The sequence below is a fragment of the Lasiodiplodia theobromae genome (genome assembly GCF_012971845.1).
Source record: "Lasiodiplodia theobromae strain AM2As chromosome Unknown scaffold_3, whole genome shotgun sequence".
NCBI classification, from domain to species: domain Eukaryota; kingdom Fungi; phylum Ascomycota; class Dothideomycetes; order Botryosphaeriales; family Botryosphaeriaceae; genus Lasiodiplodia; species Lasiodiplodia theobromae.
In genome coordinates, this window is record NW_023336519.1 from 702,034 (window position 1) to 716,945 (window position 14,912).

The window sequence follows — 14,912 nt, forward strand, 5'->3', positions numbered from 1 at the left end:
GCGGCGGCGAGGGTTGATTTGGTGTTTGGTTCATGCTTTCCCAGTAGCCAAAATAATTTCTTGAGTACTGGGTGGCCTGTGCACCCTATGCCGCGTTAGGCAGCGGCGAGCCTTGAGATTTTGACGGCGGGAAACACGCACCACCACCGACTTTGACCGCGTACGGCAATTGCAAACCTCCCACCGCACCCCCACCATCCCGCCCGCCATGTCACTCTCGTGCCAGTCCGCGCTGCGCGTCTGCGCCCGCGCTGCCCGCGCCTCGCCCGCCCGCGCCTCCGTCTCCCGCCTACAGCAAGCCCGGAGATGGCAGTCCACCGACGCCGCCGCAGCTCCCGCGAACCCCAAGATCGCCACCATCGTCGACCAGATCAGCCAATTGACTCTGCTTGAGACCGCCGACCTCGTCTCCACCCTCAAGGTTAGCCCCCGGAGGCCCAATGTTGCATATCCGTTGCGCGTTGAAGCGCCGACGGCTCCGAGAACAAACCCTCCGCTAACCGCTCGTCCGTGAAACGAACACAGACTCGCCTCAACATCCCCGACATGCCCGTTGGCGGCTTCGCCGCTGCACCCGCCGCCGCCCAGGCCGCAGCCCCCGCAGCTGCTGAGGAGGAGGAGGCTGCGCCCGCCGCGCAGGAGAAGACGCTGTTCAACTTGAAGCTGCAGAGCATCGACACGGCCTCTAAGCCCAAGATCATCAAGGAGGTCAAGAGCATGCTTGGTCTGTCGCTGGTGGACAGCAAGAAGTTCGTCGAGAGCGCACCCAAGTTGATGAAGGAGTCTGTGCCCAAGGAGGAGGCCGAGAAGATCATCGAGACCATGAAGGGTCTTGGCGCCGTTGTCGTCATGGAGTAAGCGTCGTGCTATTGGCCGAGCGGCTTTTGGGGAATGAATGTATGGAAAAAATGGAAATGGAAAGCTTCCAGAGTCTTGATAGGCTCTATCCAACATGTGCTACGCGCGGACGGAACCACGAAGCGAGGGCATGGCCGCGGTGTTCTTTTGGGACTGTATTTGTATAGATGGATTCTTTTAGTGTACAAATATGGTTTGCGTAAGGCGGGTATCAACGCCAGGTATGGAGGCCTCGCAAACCTCCAACACTTGAAAATAACAAAGGTCCATCACCACTCAACGCCGTCATTATGCAGCCATGATTTTCTCCAGCCTCAACGCCTAACATGCAAAACCGTTCCTCTCCGTTTTTCCCTTTCCAGAACGCCGATGGGACCAGTAACCGGAGGCTCAAGGCTCACGATCAAACGCAATAGCCTGTTTCCGCTCTTGGGCATCTTCCTCAGCAGCCATGTAGTCGTCGTCTCCAATGTCGCTGCTCTCCTCCCACATCTTCTCGAACTCGCGGTCGTTCTCGGGCTCCACCTGCCAGATGACCTCCCTCAATCTCTTATGTCTCTCTCGATCCTCCTCTATCCGCTGCTCGACCTGACGCTTGTCCAACCTCGTTGCACCATTCCCGCGCGGCGTGTGCTTGCCGCTCCCAGTCGCACCATTTGTCGGCGACCCCAACGCTGGGTGTGCCACGGCGATGTCGCGCTCTTTGAGACATTCTTCCAGTTCCTGGACCGTCTGTGGGATGAGGACCTGCTTGTTTTGCAAGCCAGCTAGCACCTAGACGACATACTTTAGCCCCAAGTCCAACGGTATATCCGTAGCCCCAAAGGATTCAACGGGGGAAGGCTGCTCACCCTCCTCACGACCTTGACGTTCGCGGCACCTGATCCGTCCGGGGGCGCGACGGCGTCGATGACGCGCAGGATGTCGCGCTGCATCATGCGCACGAACTCGAGGTGATTCTCGCGCTGGGCGACGTCGCACAGGTGCTCGATGAAGTACATGATGTTCGCACGGTTGTTCATGTTATTCTGCCCAACAATCAGCACGCCGATCTCCTCCGGGTCCTTTAGAAAATGAATTTCGCACCCTCTCCAGCTGTTCGAGGATGCACGAGTGCAGGTCCTCGTCCATGTCGCGGTACTTGAGGGCATAGTTTGCGGCTTTCTGGGCCGAGGTGACGGAGGCGTTGAGGTGCTGCAGCTGGCTTGTGAAGCGCATGCGCACTTCGAACGGGTCCGCCATCGTTCGCTTCGAATAGGCGCTTTCACGCGCACGCACCGGGGGGATATTAAGGTGCTTGGTGGGGAACAGCGGCAGTGGAGGGGCGTGTCGCTGTTGACGCGCGAAGCTCTGATGCTCGGCACGCGGTTACGGGCGGCAGGCGGCGATGGACGGGCGCGAAGCTTGGCCCTGCATGCCGCCGGGTCCGGTGCAGGCGGCGATCTAGGTTGGTCTGGATCAACAGTAATTTCAACATGCTCTTGCACCACCAATATAACTTTATCCAGAAGCTGGAAATCATTGGCCCTATGCAAATCTCCAGTTAGATCTCATGATGTCTCACATGCACACTGAGACTTGGATCATTTCCATACTAGTAAATTGCTCCACTACCGTGACAATCAGCTATTGCCATCTTCCTCCACAATTTCTGGGTATCCTGATATCTATCAAAACAAAGGCTCATGTCGTTTTCCCAATTACATTAGACACTAGTAGTGCAGCATTGATGGCATCGCGCCCGTTCGTAAATCAAACTCATGCACCACCAACCATTCTCGCAGCGATCAAGCGATGCTGCTATCCGAACACACCTCCTCGTCGGCATACGGCATATGCCTGTAGTACGTGACTTCGCCCGTCTCGCATCTGTACTCAAACCACCCGTCCGACGTGCGGCAGTAATTTCTCCCTGCCTTATCCACGCCGCACGCCGAGATGCTGCCCATCACTTCTTGCTCTTCTGCTTGATCTCGGCTCGAAGTCGAGCTACTTTCTGTGCTCTCGGCGCTGGGCTCCTCGGTTGTGTCGTTGGGAAAGGTTTTCGGGACGATAATGTGCTTGATCTGAGGCTCAGCGCCACTCTCGTCGGTAATGTCGAAGACTGAGACATCATCCTCCTCGGCATCGCGGGTCTCGGGAATTGTTTCTGTGTCAACGCCGGAGACGTGGAGTTTGTTGAGGAAAAGTTTTGTCTTGGGCGCGTAGGGCGCGCGCTGCTCGGCTTGGTGGATAGATTGTGTGACGTCGAAGTTTCCGACGACGATGGGTGCGGCTTGAGAAATTGTGCTCCAAGAGATGGCGGAGAAGACCGCAATGTTGAACAATGAGGATCGCATGTTGTTGGTGTTGACGAATGAAAAATATTGGTGGAAGTGAGAGACTGTAACCAGAACTCGAAATGGAATGTAGCGATTGACTGTGGAAAAGACTGTCGTTCCGCACTCGTGAGAATCCAAGCTGTTTTTAAGACTTTGAAAACATGCGATGAGGCGGTTCTTAGATTAAATATCGATTTTTGTTCGAGACATGGGTCTTTCCGCTGTATCACCACAAAAGTCTATCTCCGCAGCCATGGCTGGCGAGACACGATCCATTCGCCGAGAAGGGTCTCTTTCAGCCTATAGCTCCGACGCGCGCGGGTAATGGTGAAGCGGCCCGTTCACGCACCTACCACTCTGTGTCGAGGTGGGTCAAAAATAGCATACGTGCCACCCAAAAGGGCCGTGGGGAAGCGGAAGAGGGAAATTCAAAGGGGCGCCTGAATTCGCTAATGAGGAAAGTGATAGACGAACATCATCCATGCTATAGCAGGCTGGGCGGTCTAGACTTTTCGGCAGGATCCGAATCAGAGGGAGATGGATGGCGCGACATTGGAGTACTGGCTGGCAGTTTCTCTATCGTCTGACATTGCCGCTACGTCCCGAGGATCACCTGCCAGGGGTTGCAAACTTTATCGTTTGACATCGCGTGTTCAACAGTGAGGCAAACATGCTGATAAACTCCCCACTTCACATGTTTGAGATATTGGACAAAAGCTTAACACGCCCACCTGGTCGTTTTAACTGGCGCTGAACGAGGCGGAAACAATGCGGCGTTTACTACAGGCTGATAAGGCATGATGAAGAGCGTATTCGAAGCGAAGACGAGGTGGACAGTCGGACCGAGCATCGAGGACGAATAAAAACGCGGATGAGACGGATGACAAGAGAGGAGCACGTAGCTGCCAGGCACAGGCACAGGCACGGGGTTTTGGTGTGGCTGCCGTCTGTGGCTGCGCGGCTTGCGTCGGCCCCGCCAACACATTTTCAGCACCTCCGCGCTGCGACATTCGGAGCTCTCCCCCACGCTCAAATATTCCCCGCGCCCAAACACACCTCCACACGCCATTGACCCTCCAGAGATACCCAGATACCCCAGAACAATACGCAAGCAACAATGGCTGACAACGGACTCACCCTCACCGTCCTGGGCTGCGGTACGCAATTCCTGAGCTTCCCCACCAAGCTGCAACATAGCTAATGATTCACACCTGCAGGCGTCATGGGCAACGCCATTCTCGGCGGCATCATGGCCGCGCTGGCCGACCCCTCCGGACCCTCGACCGCCGACGAGACCGTCCCGCCCAAGCTGCCGACCAAGTTCATCGCCTGCGATGCCTGGGCAGGCGCCCCGGACGCCATCCGGGGCGTGCTGGGCAAGTACAACCAGCCGCTGGAGATCTACGTCAACGACAACCTGACGGGCGTGAAGAAGGCCGACGTGGTGCTTCTGGCGTGCAAGCCGTACATGCTGCAGGAGGTGCTGGGTGCGGAGGGCATGCGCGAGGCGCTGGACGGCAAGCTGATCATGTCGATCCTGGCCGGTGTGTCGGTCGAGCAGATCGAGCGCACCATCTACCCGGACGGCGTGCCCGCGCCGGAGAAGAAGCCGTGCCGCGTCGTGCGCGTCATGCCCAACACGGCCGCCCTCGTGCGCCAGAGCATGACCGTCATCTCGCAGCCGACCCCGCCGCTGAGCGACGACCAGACCGCCCTTGTCACCTGGATCTTCAACCGCTGCGGCAAGGTCGTCCAGCTGCCGCCCCACCTCATGGATGCCTGCACCTCGCTGTGCGGCTCCGGCCCGGCTTTCGTTGCCCTGATCCTCGAGGGCTTGGCTGACGGCGCTGTCGCCATGGGCATCCCCCGCAAGGAGGCTCAGCTCATGTCCGCCCAGATGATGAAGGGTACCACCGGCCTGGTGCTCGAGGAGAACAGGCACCCTTCCATCCTGAAGGATATGGTTTCCACTCCCGGTGGCTGCACTATCGGCGGCCTGCTGACCCTCGAAGAGGGCGCTGTCAGGGGCCACGTCGCGCGTGCCGTTAGGGAGGCTACCGTTGTTGCGAGCCAGCTGGGTCAGGGTGTTAAGAACGTGAACGGCACTCGTCACTGAAAGATTGTATGATCGTTTAGTCAGTCCGGCGTTCAAAATGCAGATGCTTTGGAAGCGGTGGATGAAAATGTTTATGAGAAATGACTGGTTTCAAAAGAACGTCCAAATGCCATGCTAGGAAATGTACGGAGAAGATGAAAAGAAACAATAAATAAGTTATGGCCAACCACTAAGCGGGGAAAAAAAGAAAGAAAAGGCTCCCAAGTGTTTAATGAAGCCAATGGCCGCCTGAGTTGTTAATATCAAAGGTAGAGAAAAGTCAACTTTGTCATCTTCCATCGTGCTTAGGGTTGTCCAATCAGGCCGTAGTAATTGTAAATGTCATTAGAGTACGCTGATCCGGTAAGGTCTGAAGCTCTCGTGTACTATGGAACAATTATTCCAAATTCTACTACTTATCTGAACAAGATCTACGTCAGCGAAATTTCAAAAACCTAGAATCAAAATAGCAATATAGCTTTTAATTGACGCTGCCGAATGTCACTTCTCAATTTTTTTGTTGAAGAAAAAAATAGATGCAAACGAATCTACGACCACATTTTAACCGTTTTCCTTTAATTTCCCCTTAAAAAAATCAGATAAAGAATTAGATAAGGAAAAAGCCTTTCGTTATTTCACATATTCATTTTCTCTTGCAATTCGTCCAGTATACAGTCAGCTACGGTTTAAATCGATAACTTTTTTCTCAAATATATCCTCCACCAGCTTCCTCTCATATCACTTTCAAAGCCACGTCTTGGACACTTACCACTTTCTTAATAGGTATCCTCGACAGGTTTGATAAGGAAATATTTCATAGCGATGAAGCCCTTAATTAATAGATCAGCCCTTATAAGCACTCTATAAGGTGGTGTCACGACCTTCGTTCTTTGCAGGTCGTGACAGGTGGTAGAAGGAAGTAGGTGAAGGGATATAGTTAAAGAAAGAAAAGGAGCAAAGCAATAACAAGACCCCTCAGATACTAAAGAACACATACGAATGGAAAGATTAAGCAGGGTTTAGGGAGGCCATTTTTACGGCGGTCCGAGTGTGCATTATTGACCATCCACTGATGTAAACTACATTTTGTCTATGACACTTTCATGCTACGCTCCATTTCTTTACTAAGTTAGTCTTTCCAATTTTCATAGAATAAAGAAAGAGATTGCTGAACACTAGAAAGAGATGCTGATATGTTCTCCTACCTATTTGAGACATTCAACGTGAATGAGAAAAATTGAAACAACGAAGAGGAGTTGGAGCTTGGCACTGGTATCGGCAAGAGTTCCTATACATGATTTTCCTGCCCCGCACCTAACCCGTGGGATGAGACAACGGGAGGCCGGGTGACACGAAGGAAAGAAAAACATAAGTAAGACCCCGCCTTTAGCACAAGTTGAGGCAACGTTACCTCACGATGCGGGTTGCACTTCACGAACGCGAATGTGGTGATCTGGATCGGAGAGACTGTCCACTTGTAGATAAGGTAGTATGTAAAAAGTGCAATGACAGATGTGATTTCACATCGAAAGGAGCTGGAAGAATTTATGCTCGACATGCGTTTGGTTATCGACTGCAATGGCGTTAAGTACGAAGCGGTACGGATATCTACAACTGTCTTTAAAAGTCTCTTTTTCGATGCAACTCTCCACGGTGTCCCCAAGGCCTCTCCGAAAAGGCAGAGCACCAGGTCTATGATGTCGCTCCTTAGAGCGACTTCCATCTATCCCCACATCATCTTCCTCTATCCCAGCAGTGACATGCGTGCCTTGGGGGAGCACATAAAGCTTCTCCATCAGCATCAGCTCCCCAAGCGGCAACAGATGCCACGCCTCTCAGTCACTATCGTTCCTCTCATCCCCACTCCCGCCCTTCAGCCACGCCGGCCTCCGTCCCCAAGGCCTCCCCAAATCCTCTTCATCGCTATACATGCCCCACTCCTCCTCATCACTCGCCGCGACTCTGTACCGGTACGCGCCCTCGTCCCTCTCGTCGTCGCTCGCGACCTCGTCCTCCGGGTACTCGTTCGCGTAGAAATCTTCAGCATTCTCGTCCTCGTCATCCGTGTCGAACTCCTTGTCGCTGTCCTCGGCGGCGGGATTCTGCTCGAGGTACGCCTCCCACAGCGGCTGCTCCTCGACGTTGATGACGAGCACGCCGATGTCGGGCGGGAGCGCGGTGGCGGCCGTCGCGTTGTCGATGACCGTGTCGGGCGGGCCGTCGTAGCGGATGTACGTGTCGTATACGTAGTCGCCGTCGTCGTCGTCCGAGTCCGACTCTGCGTGGTGATTATCGATGTCCATGGCCGCCGTCGCAGCACCGTTGTTGTTCGCGAACCGTTCCGGATGGCGGTCGCGGAAGCGCGGCGTGGCTTTGGGCTGGAACTTGAGCTTCTGATGCGACGGCGGCGAGGCGAGGGTCGGTGGGTAGATGGGCGTCGGCTTGGCAGGCGTCGAGGGGGCGGGTTTCTCCTTCCGCTCCTCGGCGTGCTCGACCTCCTGCGCGAACTTCTGCATCTCGGAGAGCAGGCCGAGGTCGACGGCAGCCTTGCCAGACTTGCCGGCATCGCCGTTGCCTGCCGCGGCGGCCGCAGTAGCGGTTGCGGTAGTGGTGGTAGCACCGTTCGTGCCGCGGTCGATGGCCGGGCTCGCGCTCCTCGCCGTCCTCCCCGGTCGTTTGAGAGTGGTGGGCTGCGCGCTTACAGCCGGCTGTTCATGGTCCACTTGCATCTCGACATCGTGCCCGCTGCCGTCGCGTCCGGCTGCTGCCTTCTGAGCGACGTACTCGGCGACTTCCGGCCCGCCTGCGGTCCTCGTCTTCTTCGGCTTGGATTCCACGAGCGTTGCGACATTCTTGCGCTTCTGGAGCGAGCCGCCGGGGCTCGACGAGCGGCTCGGCGCGGACTTGGTGGAGAGGTGGAAGCGACGGGTCGCCGGGGCTGGCGCCAGGATCTTCCGATCCGAAGAAGAGGGTATTGAGGAAAGGCTATCGGTCCTTGAGGGGGCCGCGCTGCTGTCGTTAGCAGCAGTAGCTGCTGCTGAGACTGGACCGGAGGAGGTGGTGGCAGTGGGGGCCGCTGTGGGACCTGCCGCTGCAAGACTGGACGTCGAGCCGTCCAAGGTGGAGGAGGCACCCGCAACGGCAGGATCCTGCTGCAGGACGCGTCTGAACACGGCCGGGTAGGACGAGGCTGGTTGGTCGAGGGTGAAACGGCGCTTCTTGGGGTCGTCCTGCGGCGTGTGGTGGACATGCAGCGTCTCCACCGGCTCATCCTGTCTCTTGCGCTTGATGCGCACCGTGTGCGGCAGCACGTGTTGCGACATAGTGAGCGGATGGAACGATGGGTTGGTTGGCCTGTCCCTTCGTGTTGACCGCTCTCTCTTTCTCTCCCTTCTCTTTCCCGCCCGCTCTCAAACCAGCGTCGGCGTCCCCGCTGCCTGAGATTGGGCTTGGGCCTGGACCTGTCCTTGCCGGCTGGCGTGTGTTACTGTCCCCGTCGGCAAGATCGCGCGTCGGGCAGCTACCTTTTCTGGCAGGGGACGTCAGTTCCCGATCGTGCGGATGTATGTTACAGCAAATGCAATCCTCGTCAACTATTGAGCGTAGCACAGCACCGCTGAAGGAACGATTGGTTGGTGTTGTGCTCAACGGCAATACCGTGGGCAAGGAAGACATGCAGCGATGCGAGAATTCGCGATCATCGGAAACCAAATCCCCAGCTAAACGACAAGCACTGGTACTCCTCTCAGGCCATGCAACTATGCGGCGAGACAGGGCATGCTGGGAGGGTGGAGGGGGCAGTGAAGATAGAGGTAGCGGCAGCGGCGGGGGCGGGCAAACTAGTGATTGTGGAACACGATGCAGCAACGGGAAGAAGCAGACGTATGTGAAGTGAAATCCAAAGAGAGCAGAGACAGCGCCTAGTGGAGAAAGACTTGGCGAACAGGGTATTTTCGTGGAAATGAAGGGAAAAAGTCCTTGACTTACCGGATGATATTTTTGCCAGGCTCAAGTGATCTTGTCACCAAGCAGCCGAGTTCAGGGTCTGGGGTAGGAAGCTGAAGCTCCGAGCGAGTGGGTGTGGTGGCGCGCAAATTACTTGTGAGGTCCGAAAGCACAGCAAAGACGTATTGTTCTGGACCGATGATCACCCGCTGAGTCAGCACCATGCACAGCTTGTTTGCGTTACGTGTTACATAATCCGGACATCTTTCAGCACCTGGAGGGGGCGCCGTCAGCATGATTCCGCCAGGATTCAAGACCAGGACTCTACGAGCAGTTCTCATGTCTCCCACCGCAGTGGCATGCGGTGTACACCAAATTATGTATTGGAACAGCCGTTGCTAAATCCTCATGCTCAACTCAGACATCACTAGTTGAGCAATTTCGATATCGCATGACAAGTCACGCATTAAAACAAAAATTTCCTTTGAAGATTTGCCAGTATCTCTAAGGCTGTGAGGAAAGAAAAGAAAGAAGACCGACTGTTTAATTGTGTACCAGTCACCGTCTATGAGTCTAGTTTGGTTCCTTCACTAGCTTCTATCAATCCGTGCTTTGTTCCGACACGCAGAATATGTTCCGTTTCCGATGAAGACGGTCCCATTTTTTTTTTGGTATTCTATCCCTGGAATCTGTTTCGTGGCGTGGGGCCTACTCTTTGAATCAGATCGGTGGGCAGCCCGCCCAAATGCCAATTCCTTTGCAAACATTCGCCACTATTGAGTATTATAGCCACCCGCTATCACAGATACAGTGAGCCGACTGGAGCACATCTGTCGACTGTTACAAGTTGAACGTTTTCGAATCGTTCTATGTGCAAGGCAAAGCATGATCCACAGGCGGGAGCGAGGTCCGAGAAGCGTATCAGCCTCGCGGCGCATATGCATAGGGGCGTGGCAGATTGCTTGTTTCTGTCGAGAATCATGGAACATGCGCCAACTGGGTGACGCTTGCATGTAGCCGTTATGCCGTCATAACTGTAGGAATGCTGGTATTCAGTTATATCCCCGTTCTCGCCATGGGAATTTGTTCGTTCGATGGTCCCCATTCTTGTTGAAGAAGCTCAGCTCGGAGGCTACTTGTACCCCCAGGCGCCTTGCCTTCTTTTTTGCTTGACCGAACGCGGTGCTCGTCGGCTAAGAAACCAGTTTGGAGGGTGGCTGCAAGCTGTAGGAACCTGAGAGGTGTAACCTTGTGTGGAGATTTGCCGAATTTTCCCAAAATCGTTGAATCCCTCTATTCTTTGCTGAGCTTCCCCGTTTATGAAAGCGCACTAGCGACCACAAAACTCGCAAGACTGCCAGCCGCCAACCCAGCGACCAAGCAGAGTCCCATGAAACCACCTGCAGCCTCTCTTTCATCAACATCCACCCATTCGACCGCGCCCATCATGCAAGTGCTGCCCAAGTATCCATTGGTCAGGCCGAAAAGAAGCTGAACGATCAAGTAGAAGACATCGCTGCTGATCGCCGCGCCACGACCGCCCACATTGCAGAGAAGGTATAGCGGGATGAAAACAAGGCGACCGACTGACATGGCAAAGACGATCTTGGGCTTCGAGGTCAAAGAGAGGGACGGAAAGGCCGGCAGGATGCGACCGACCAAGTCGCCGGAGTTCCAGAACAAGAACGCGAGGGGGATGAAAGAGCCTGGTTGGAAAAGCTTCGGCGCGGATTCGATAGGGCGGACGCTCTTGGTTTCCTGGGTGAATACGGGGTAAACCATAGAGATGGCGAAGGTGAGAAAGACGGCGGCGGAGAGCCAGTAAAGCTTGCGTAGCAGCGTGAGGAGCGGGATCGATTCCCGAGTGGGAGCTGACGTTGCATCACGCAGATCGCCAATGCTGTCACTAAGGCTCTTCGTATGATGCACAGACATGCGTCTGAACAAAAGGTAGACGAAAGCGAAGAGGGTGAAGGCAGAGATGACGGTTGCCGTCATGAAGTATGCGAAAGCAGACTTCGAAGATTCGTCGGCGGCCTCCTCATCTCCCAAGTCATCTGCAGGCACAGACATGACGGATACGATCTGAGCGATAGCGGGCAGCACGCCAGCTACGCCTTGACCAACCATGATCGCGTTGGTGTACTCCTCGCGCCCAAAAGCAGTGACATAAGCGAAGACGCCGTTTTGGATGAGCGCAGTCCCAAAACTAGCCGCCGCAACCATTATGATCATGAAACTAAAGTATCCTTTGGCAGAGATGTCCAAGAAGTGTTGGGTTGATATGGCCAGGAGGGTGAAAGTAACGATATTGACCAGAAGGGCGGCCATAATGCGTTTGGGATAGGAAGCGCCGGACTGCATTTTGGCAAGGATGAGCATGGAGCCCAGATTCACCACCGTCGACGTTGATAGTTGGGCTGATTGGAAGGTATGGAGAATGCTTTCGTCTGATTCGAAGCGACCCTGGAAGTAGGGACCGGCAGCAAGGAACATGTTCCTTTTTGGCGTTAGCTGACGGCTTGTAGTACTTTTCATGGGCCTCACTTACCAAGCCCACAGCATAGCCACTCCTAGAAGCAGAAAGATGGAGTAGTCCAGCCATGAGAAAGGCGCTTTCTCCTCCTCTTCCTCTATTCTGGCGCCATCTGGAGTTTCGGAACCGCCCTCCAGCGGCTCATAGGGCTGCTCCCGATCGAGAAGCCTGCGAACTCGATCCATGGTGTTCAAACGAATGGTTGAGGGCTGATGCGAAGCCTAAAAGGCCGAGGTTGACAGATGGATGAAAGCGAATCGGGCGGGGGCGAGTGGATGTTGGCTCTTGGGAACGCGGCGACGCAGAAGCGAGAGAAAGGAAAATGCAAGCAGCGGCTAGGTATATACAAGGAGCGAGGACGGGCTGAAACTATATCTCAAGCTTCACGATGGCGGTGGGGTCGTGGGTCAGCCGGGGACACGGAGGTGTCCGGGGAGGTGCATGTGAGAAGGTCATGACGCCCAGCTAGGGCCGGAGACAAGTGCGGCGATAACGATAAGGGGCGCGACCAATCCCGTGGAGGCTGATCACAACACTCTTTGTCTCTTCACGATGCTCTCATGTATGACTTGAGAATTCTGCTATTTTGTAAGGGCGACGCCCAAATATCGAAATCACTGAGAAATTACCTCACGCATTCCATCTATATTTTAACGCCAGTGCCCATTTACATTGTCAACCAAAGCGCCACCTGTTACCGGGGACGCCTCAACGGGTGCGCCTCCGTGTTGAATACCCACTCGTCGAGGCTTATCAACTCTGGGTCACTGAACGTCAGATAGTAATACTTGAGCGTCTCTGCCATCCAGAAGCTCTCGCAACTGTCCACCATCTTGACATTATCCGGCGCTCCTACGTCATTGATGGCCGCATTACCCAACTCCGTACGCGTGTACTTCTCAACCGCTTGGAACATATTCCACGCCTTCTCCTGGAAGTGTTTGTCGCCTGTGATCCTGTACATCAGGAAGACACTCTCGATGGCCTCCGGCCGCAGAAGGTAGCGTCTGTCGACGAGTTTGGTCATCCCAGGCGCAACACTGTACCGCTGAGTATACTTCTCGGCCACTTCGCGGTCTGATTTGCTGTTCTGTGAGGCAACCGCGTCGAGCCATCGTCCTTCATCCCACAAGCACTCGTCATCTTCTTCGGTGCAGGCAACGGCATTGAAGATCTCGGGCATGATTCCAGTGGGCATACTCTCATATGCCCAGATGCAGCCGTCCGTGAGCTGGCGGGCCGTGTGGAGTTCATCAGGACGATCAAAGATTTTAGCAGCGATGCCGACCATGCCACCAGTGAAGCAGGCCAGATGCTGGCCTTCTGGATCGAGCTTGACCTTGCCCTTTGCTGTAACCCTGGCGGTCCCGGATAGGAGGATGTCCAGGTTATCGCGGTTTAGAACCCGGAAAAATAGGTATTCCTTGGCGGCTTCAATGGCGTTCTCGTACATGGTGCGGTACTGGTCCATGATGCCTCCAAGGAGCATCCACTGCTTGGGGAAGTATTCGTACAAAGAATCGGCCATTGCGCCAAGGGTGAATGTGTGATCGTCGGCAAAGGCCTTCTTTCTCGGGTTGACTGCAAGAGGCCAAAGACCGGGAATTTTGGTCATGTTCTGCTGCCTCTCAAATTCATCCGTGATGCGCTGGATGGCGTCGAAGAATTTGGGATCACCAGTAAGCTGGGAAAGCCTGGTGAATTCCAGGCTGAGAGAGCCGACCTCAGCAGACACGGCGGAGCTGGAAGCAGACTGGTCCACTCGATTGATGCCCTTGGCCCTCCACTCCCAACGGCTAACGGGCATTCGGTTCGGAGTGTCGAACGCGCGGTAAAGCATCTCACCAAGCTCGGTGGCCTTGGTCAGCAGAGTGGAGTACTTGCCGCCGCTAAGGTCATAGGCAGACATAAGTCCACCAAGGTAGCGGATGGTGGTTTCGAATACATTAAGTGATCCAAGGTCCGAAGTGCTGAAGTCGACCTTTTTCAAGGCATTCACAGCCATTTCAAATTCTTCATGAAGACCCATGATCCAGAGGGTGTCCAGAGTGTCGACCAGCGAGGCACCCCATCCACCGAAGGGGTTTTTCCAGCCGCCAGAAAGCGGCGTGATCTCATCCTGAAGCCATGCATGCTTTTTATATCCTTCCCACGAGTGCACGAAGCTCTCCTTGACTGCCTGCAGTCGCCGTTCCCTCTCAGCTCTGACATCTTCCGGTTCCTTTGTAAAACCGTCGAATTGTATTCTGGGAATCGTTGTTGGCCTGGCTGCCGGCAGCGGAGTGAAAGTCGAGACCGGATACGACTCTGGGACATCCTTCCACCGGATTGGCCTCTGAAGGTCGCGGTCGGCGTATGTGCGCAGAGGTGTAGGGCTTGGGGGCTCTCTCACAGAGAGGTGCGAGACGTGAAAGAAAGCGAAGATGGCGCAGAAGGCCAAGATGGCAAGGAGGTTGGTGCGACGAATGACGGGCATCTTGCCTTGGTCTGCTGGCAAGACGGAACTGGAAAGAGGCAAGACTCGGAAACCATGTGGTCTTGACCACGGACAGGTCAAGTAGGGAGAGGAGAATGCGTTGGCGCAAAGGAACGAGAGCGGAGTAAGCTAGATGTCCGGAACACTGTTGGGGATGACCCGAAACGCGGAAGAGCGGGCCTGATCTTGGCGCCGGAGAGTGGCTGCGAACGGCTATTATGAAAGACGAGGGAGTGTAGCGAAAGAGGGAGAAGAGGAAGGTGTTCGCATGAAGCCAGAAATAGCAGGCGGGTTAAGGAGTTGCATACGAGCCACACGAGCTTGAGTTAAGACCCTGGCAGGAGGCGTCCGCTTGTGGTATCGATAACCACCAATGGCGTCAGAAGCCCACTCACCACCACAGCCATTGGACGCCTGTCCATCCGAATATCCCTGGCGGCTTCATCAGTGTCGATCAGCGAGCGCACGCCATCCCTCCCAGACTGCGGGGTGTTGGACGTGAGCAGTGAGAGTGAGGAGAGAGCAGCGAACGAGCGAGCGACGTTAAGTGAAGGTGAGGTCAGCGGTCGGGCCAGCCTTCTCGCCCGCGAAGCCCCGCAAAGCGCGCGACGACCATCACACATCATCGTTCGCGCTGCGACTCAGGGCCGGCGATCCGGCCGCACTCCGCATTTGTTCGGC

At 55.1% G+C, this 14,912-nt stretch overlaps 7 protein-coding genes across 7 annotated transcripts; 2 read left to right on the forward strand and 5 right to left on the reverse strand.

The window, feature by feature from the left end:
• Positions 1–208: 208 nt before the first annotated feature.
• Positions 209–858, forward strand: LTHEOB_1166 (Mitochondrial 54s ribosomal protein; the record flags this gene model as incomplete). Its single annotated transcript, XM_035508440.1, has 2 exons — positions 209–421; positions 526–858. The coding sequence occupies 2 exons, from the start codon at positions 209–211 to the stop codon at positions 856–858; spliced, it is 546 nt and encodes a 181-aa protein (XP_035367513.1).
• A 390-nt stretch (positions 859–1,248) lies between these two features.
• Positions 1,249–2,100, reverse strand: LTHEOB_1167 (RNA polymerase II large subunit CTD; the record flags this gene model as incomplete). The annotated part of the gene is made up of 3 exons (XM_035508451.1): positions 1,249–1,632; positions 1,710–1,886; positions 1,945–2,100. 3 exons carry the CDS (start codon positions 2,098–2,100, stop codon positions 1,249–1,251), a joined length of 717 nt encoding a protein of 238 aa, XP_035367514.1.
• Positions 2,101–2,645: 545 nt separating this feature from the next.
• LTHEOB_1168 (uncharacterized protein) lies at positions 2,646–3,197 on the reverse strand (the record flags this gene model as incomplete). The annotated part of the gene is made up of 1 exon (XM_035508462.1): positions 2,646–3,197. The coding sequence occupies one exon, from the start codon at positions 3,195–3,197 to the stop codon at positions 2,646–2,648; it is 552 nt and encodes a 183-aa protein (XP_035367515.1).
• A 1,099-nt stretch (positions 3,198–4,296) lies between these two features.
• On the forward strand, positions 4,297–5,295 carry LTHEOB_1169 (Pyrroline-5-carboxylate reductase; the record flags this gene model as incomplete). Its single annotated transcript, XM_035508473.1, has 2 exons — positions 4,297–4,336; positions 4,397–5,295. 2 exons carry the CDS (start codon positions 4,297–4,299, stop codon positions 5,293–5,295), a joined length of 939 nt encoding a protein of 312 aa, XP_035367516.1.
• A 1,814-nt stretch (positions 5,296–7,109) lies between these two features.
• LTHEOB_1170 (uncharacterized protein) lies at positions 7,110–8,597 on the reverse strand (the record flags this gene model as incomplete). Its single annotated transcript, XM_035508485.1, has 1 exon — positions 7,110–8,597. One exon carries the CDS (start codon positions 8,595–8,597, stop codon positions 7,110–7,112), a length of 1,488 nt encoding a protein of 495 aa, XP_035367517.1.
• Positions 8,598–10,536: 1,939 nt separating this feature from the next.
• On the reverse strand, positions 10,537–11,940 carry LTHEOB_1171 (Nucleoside transporter family; the record flags this gene model as incomplete). Its single annotated transcript, XM_035508496.1, has 2 exons — positions 10,537–11,719; positions 11,771–11,940. The coding sequence occupies 2 exons, from the start codon at positions 11,938–11,940 to the stop codon at positions 10,537–10,539; spliced, it is 1,353 nt and encodes a 450-aa protein (XP_035367518.1).
• A 509-nt stretch (positions 11,941–12,449) lies between these two features.
• Positions 12,450–14,231, reverse strand: LTHEOB_1172 (Class i alpha-mannosidase; the record flags this gene model as incomplete). The annotated part of the gene is made up of 1 exon (XM_035508507.1): positions 12,450–14,231. One exon carries the CDS (start codon positions 14,229–14,231, stop codon positions 12,450–12,452), a length of 1,782 nt encoding a protein of 593 aa, XP_035367519.1.
• Between the last annotated feature and the right edge of the window lie 681 nt (positions 14,232–14,912).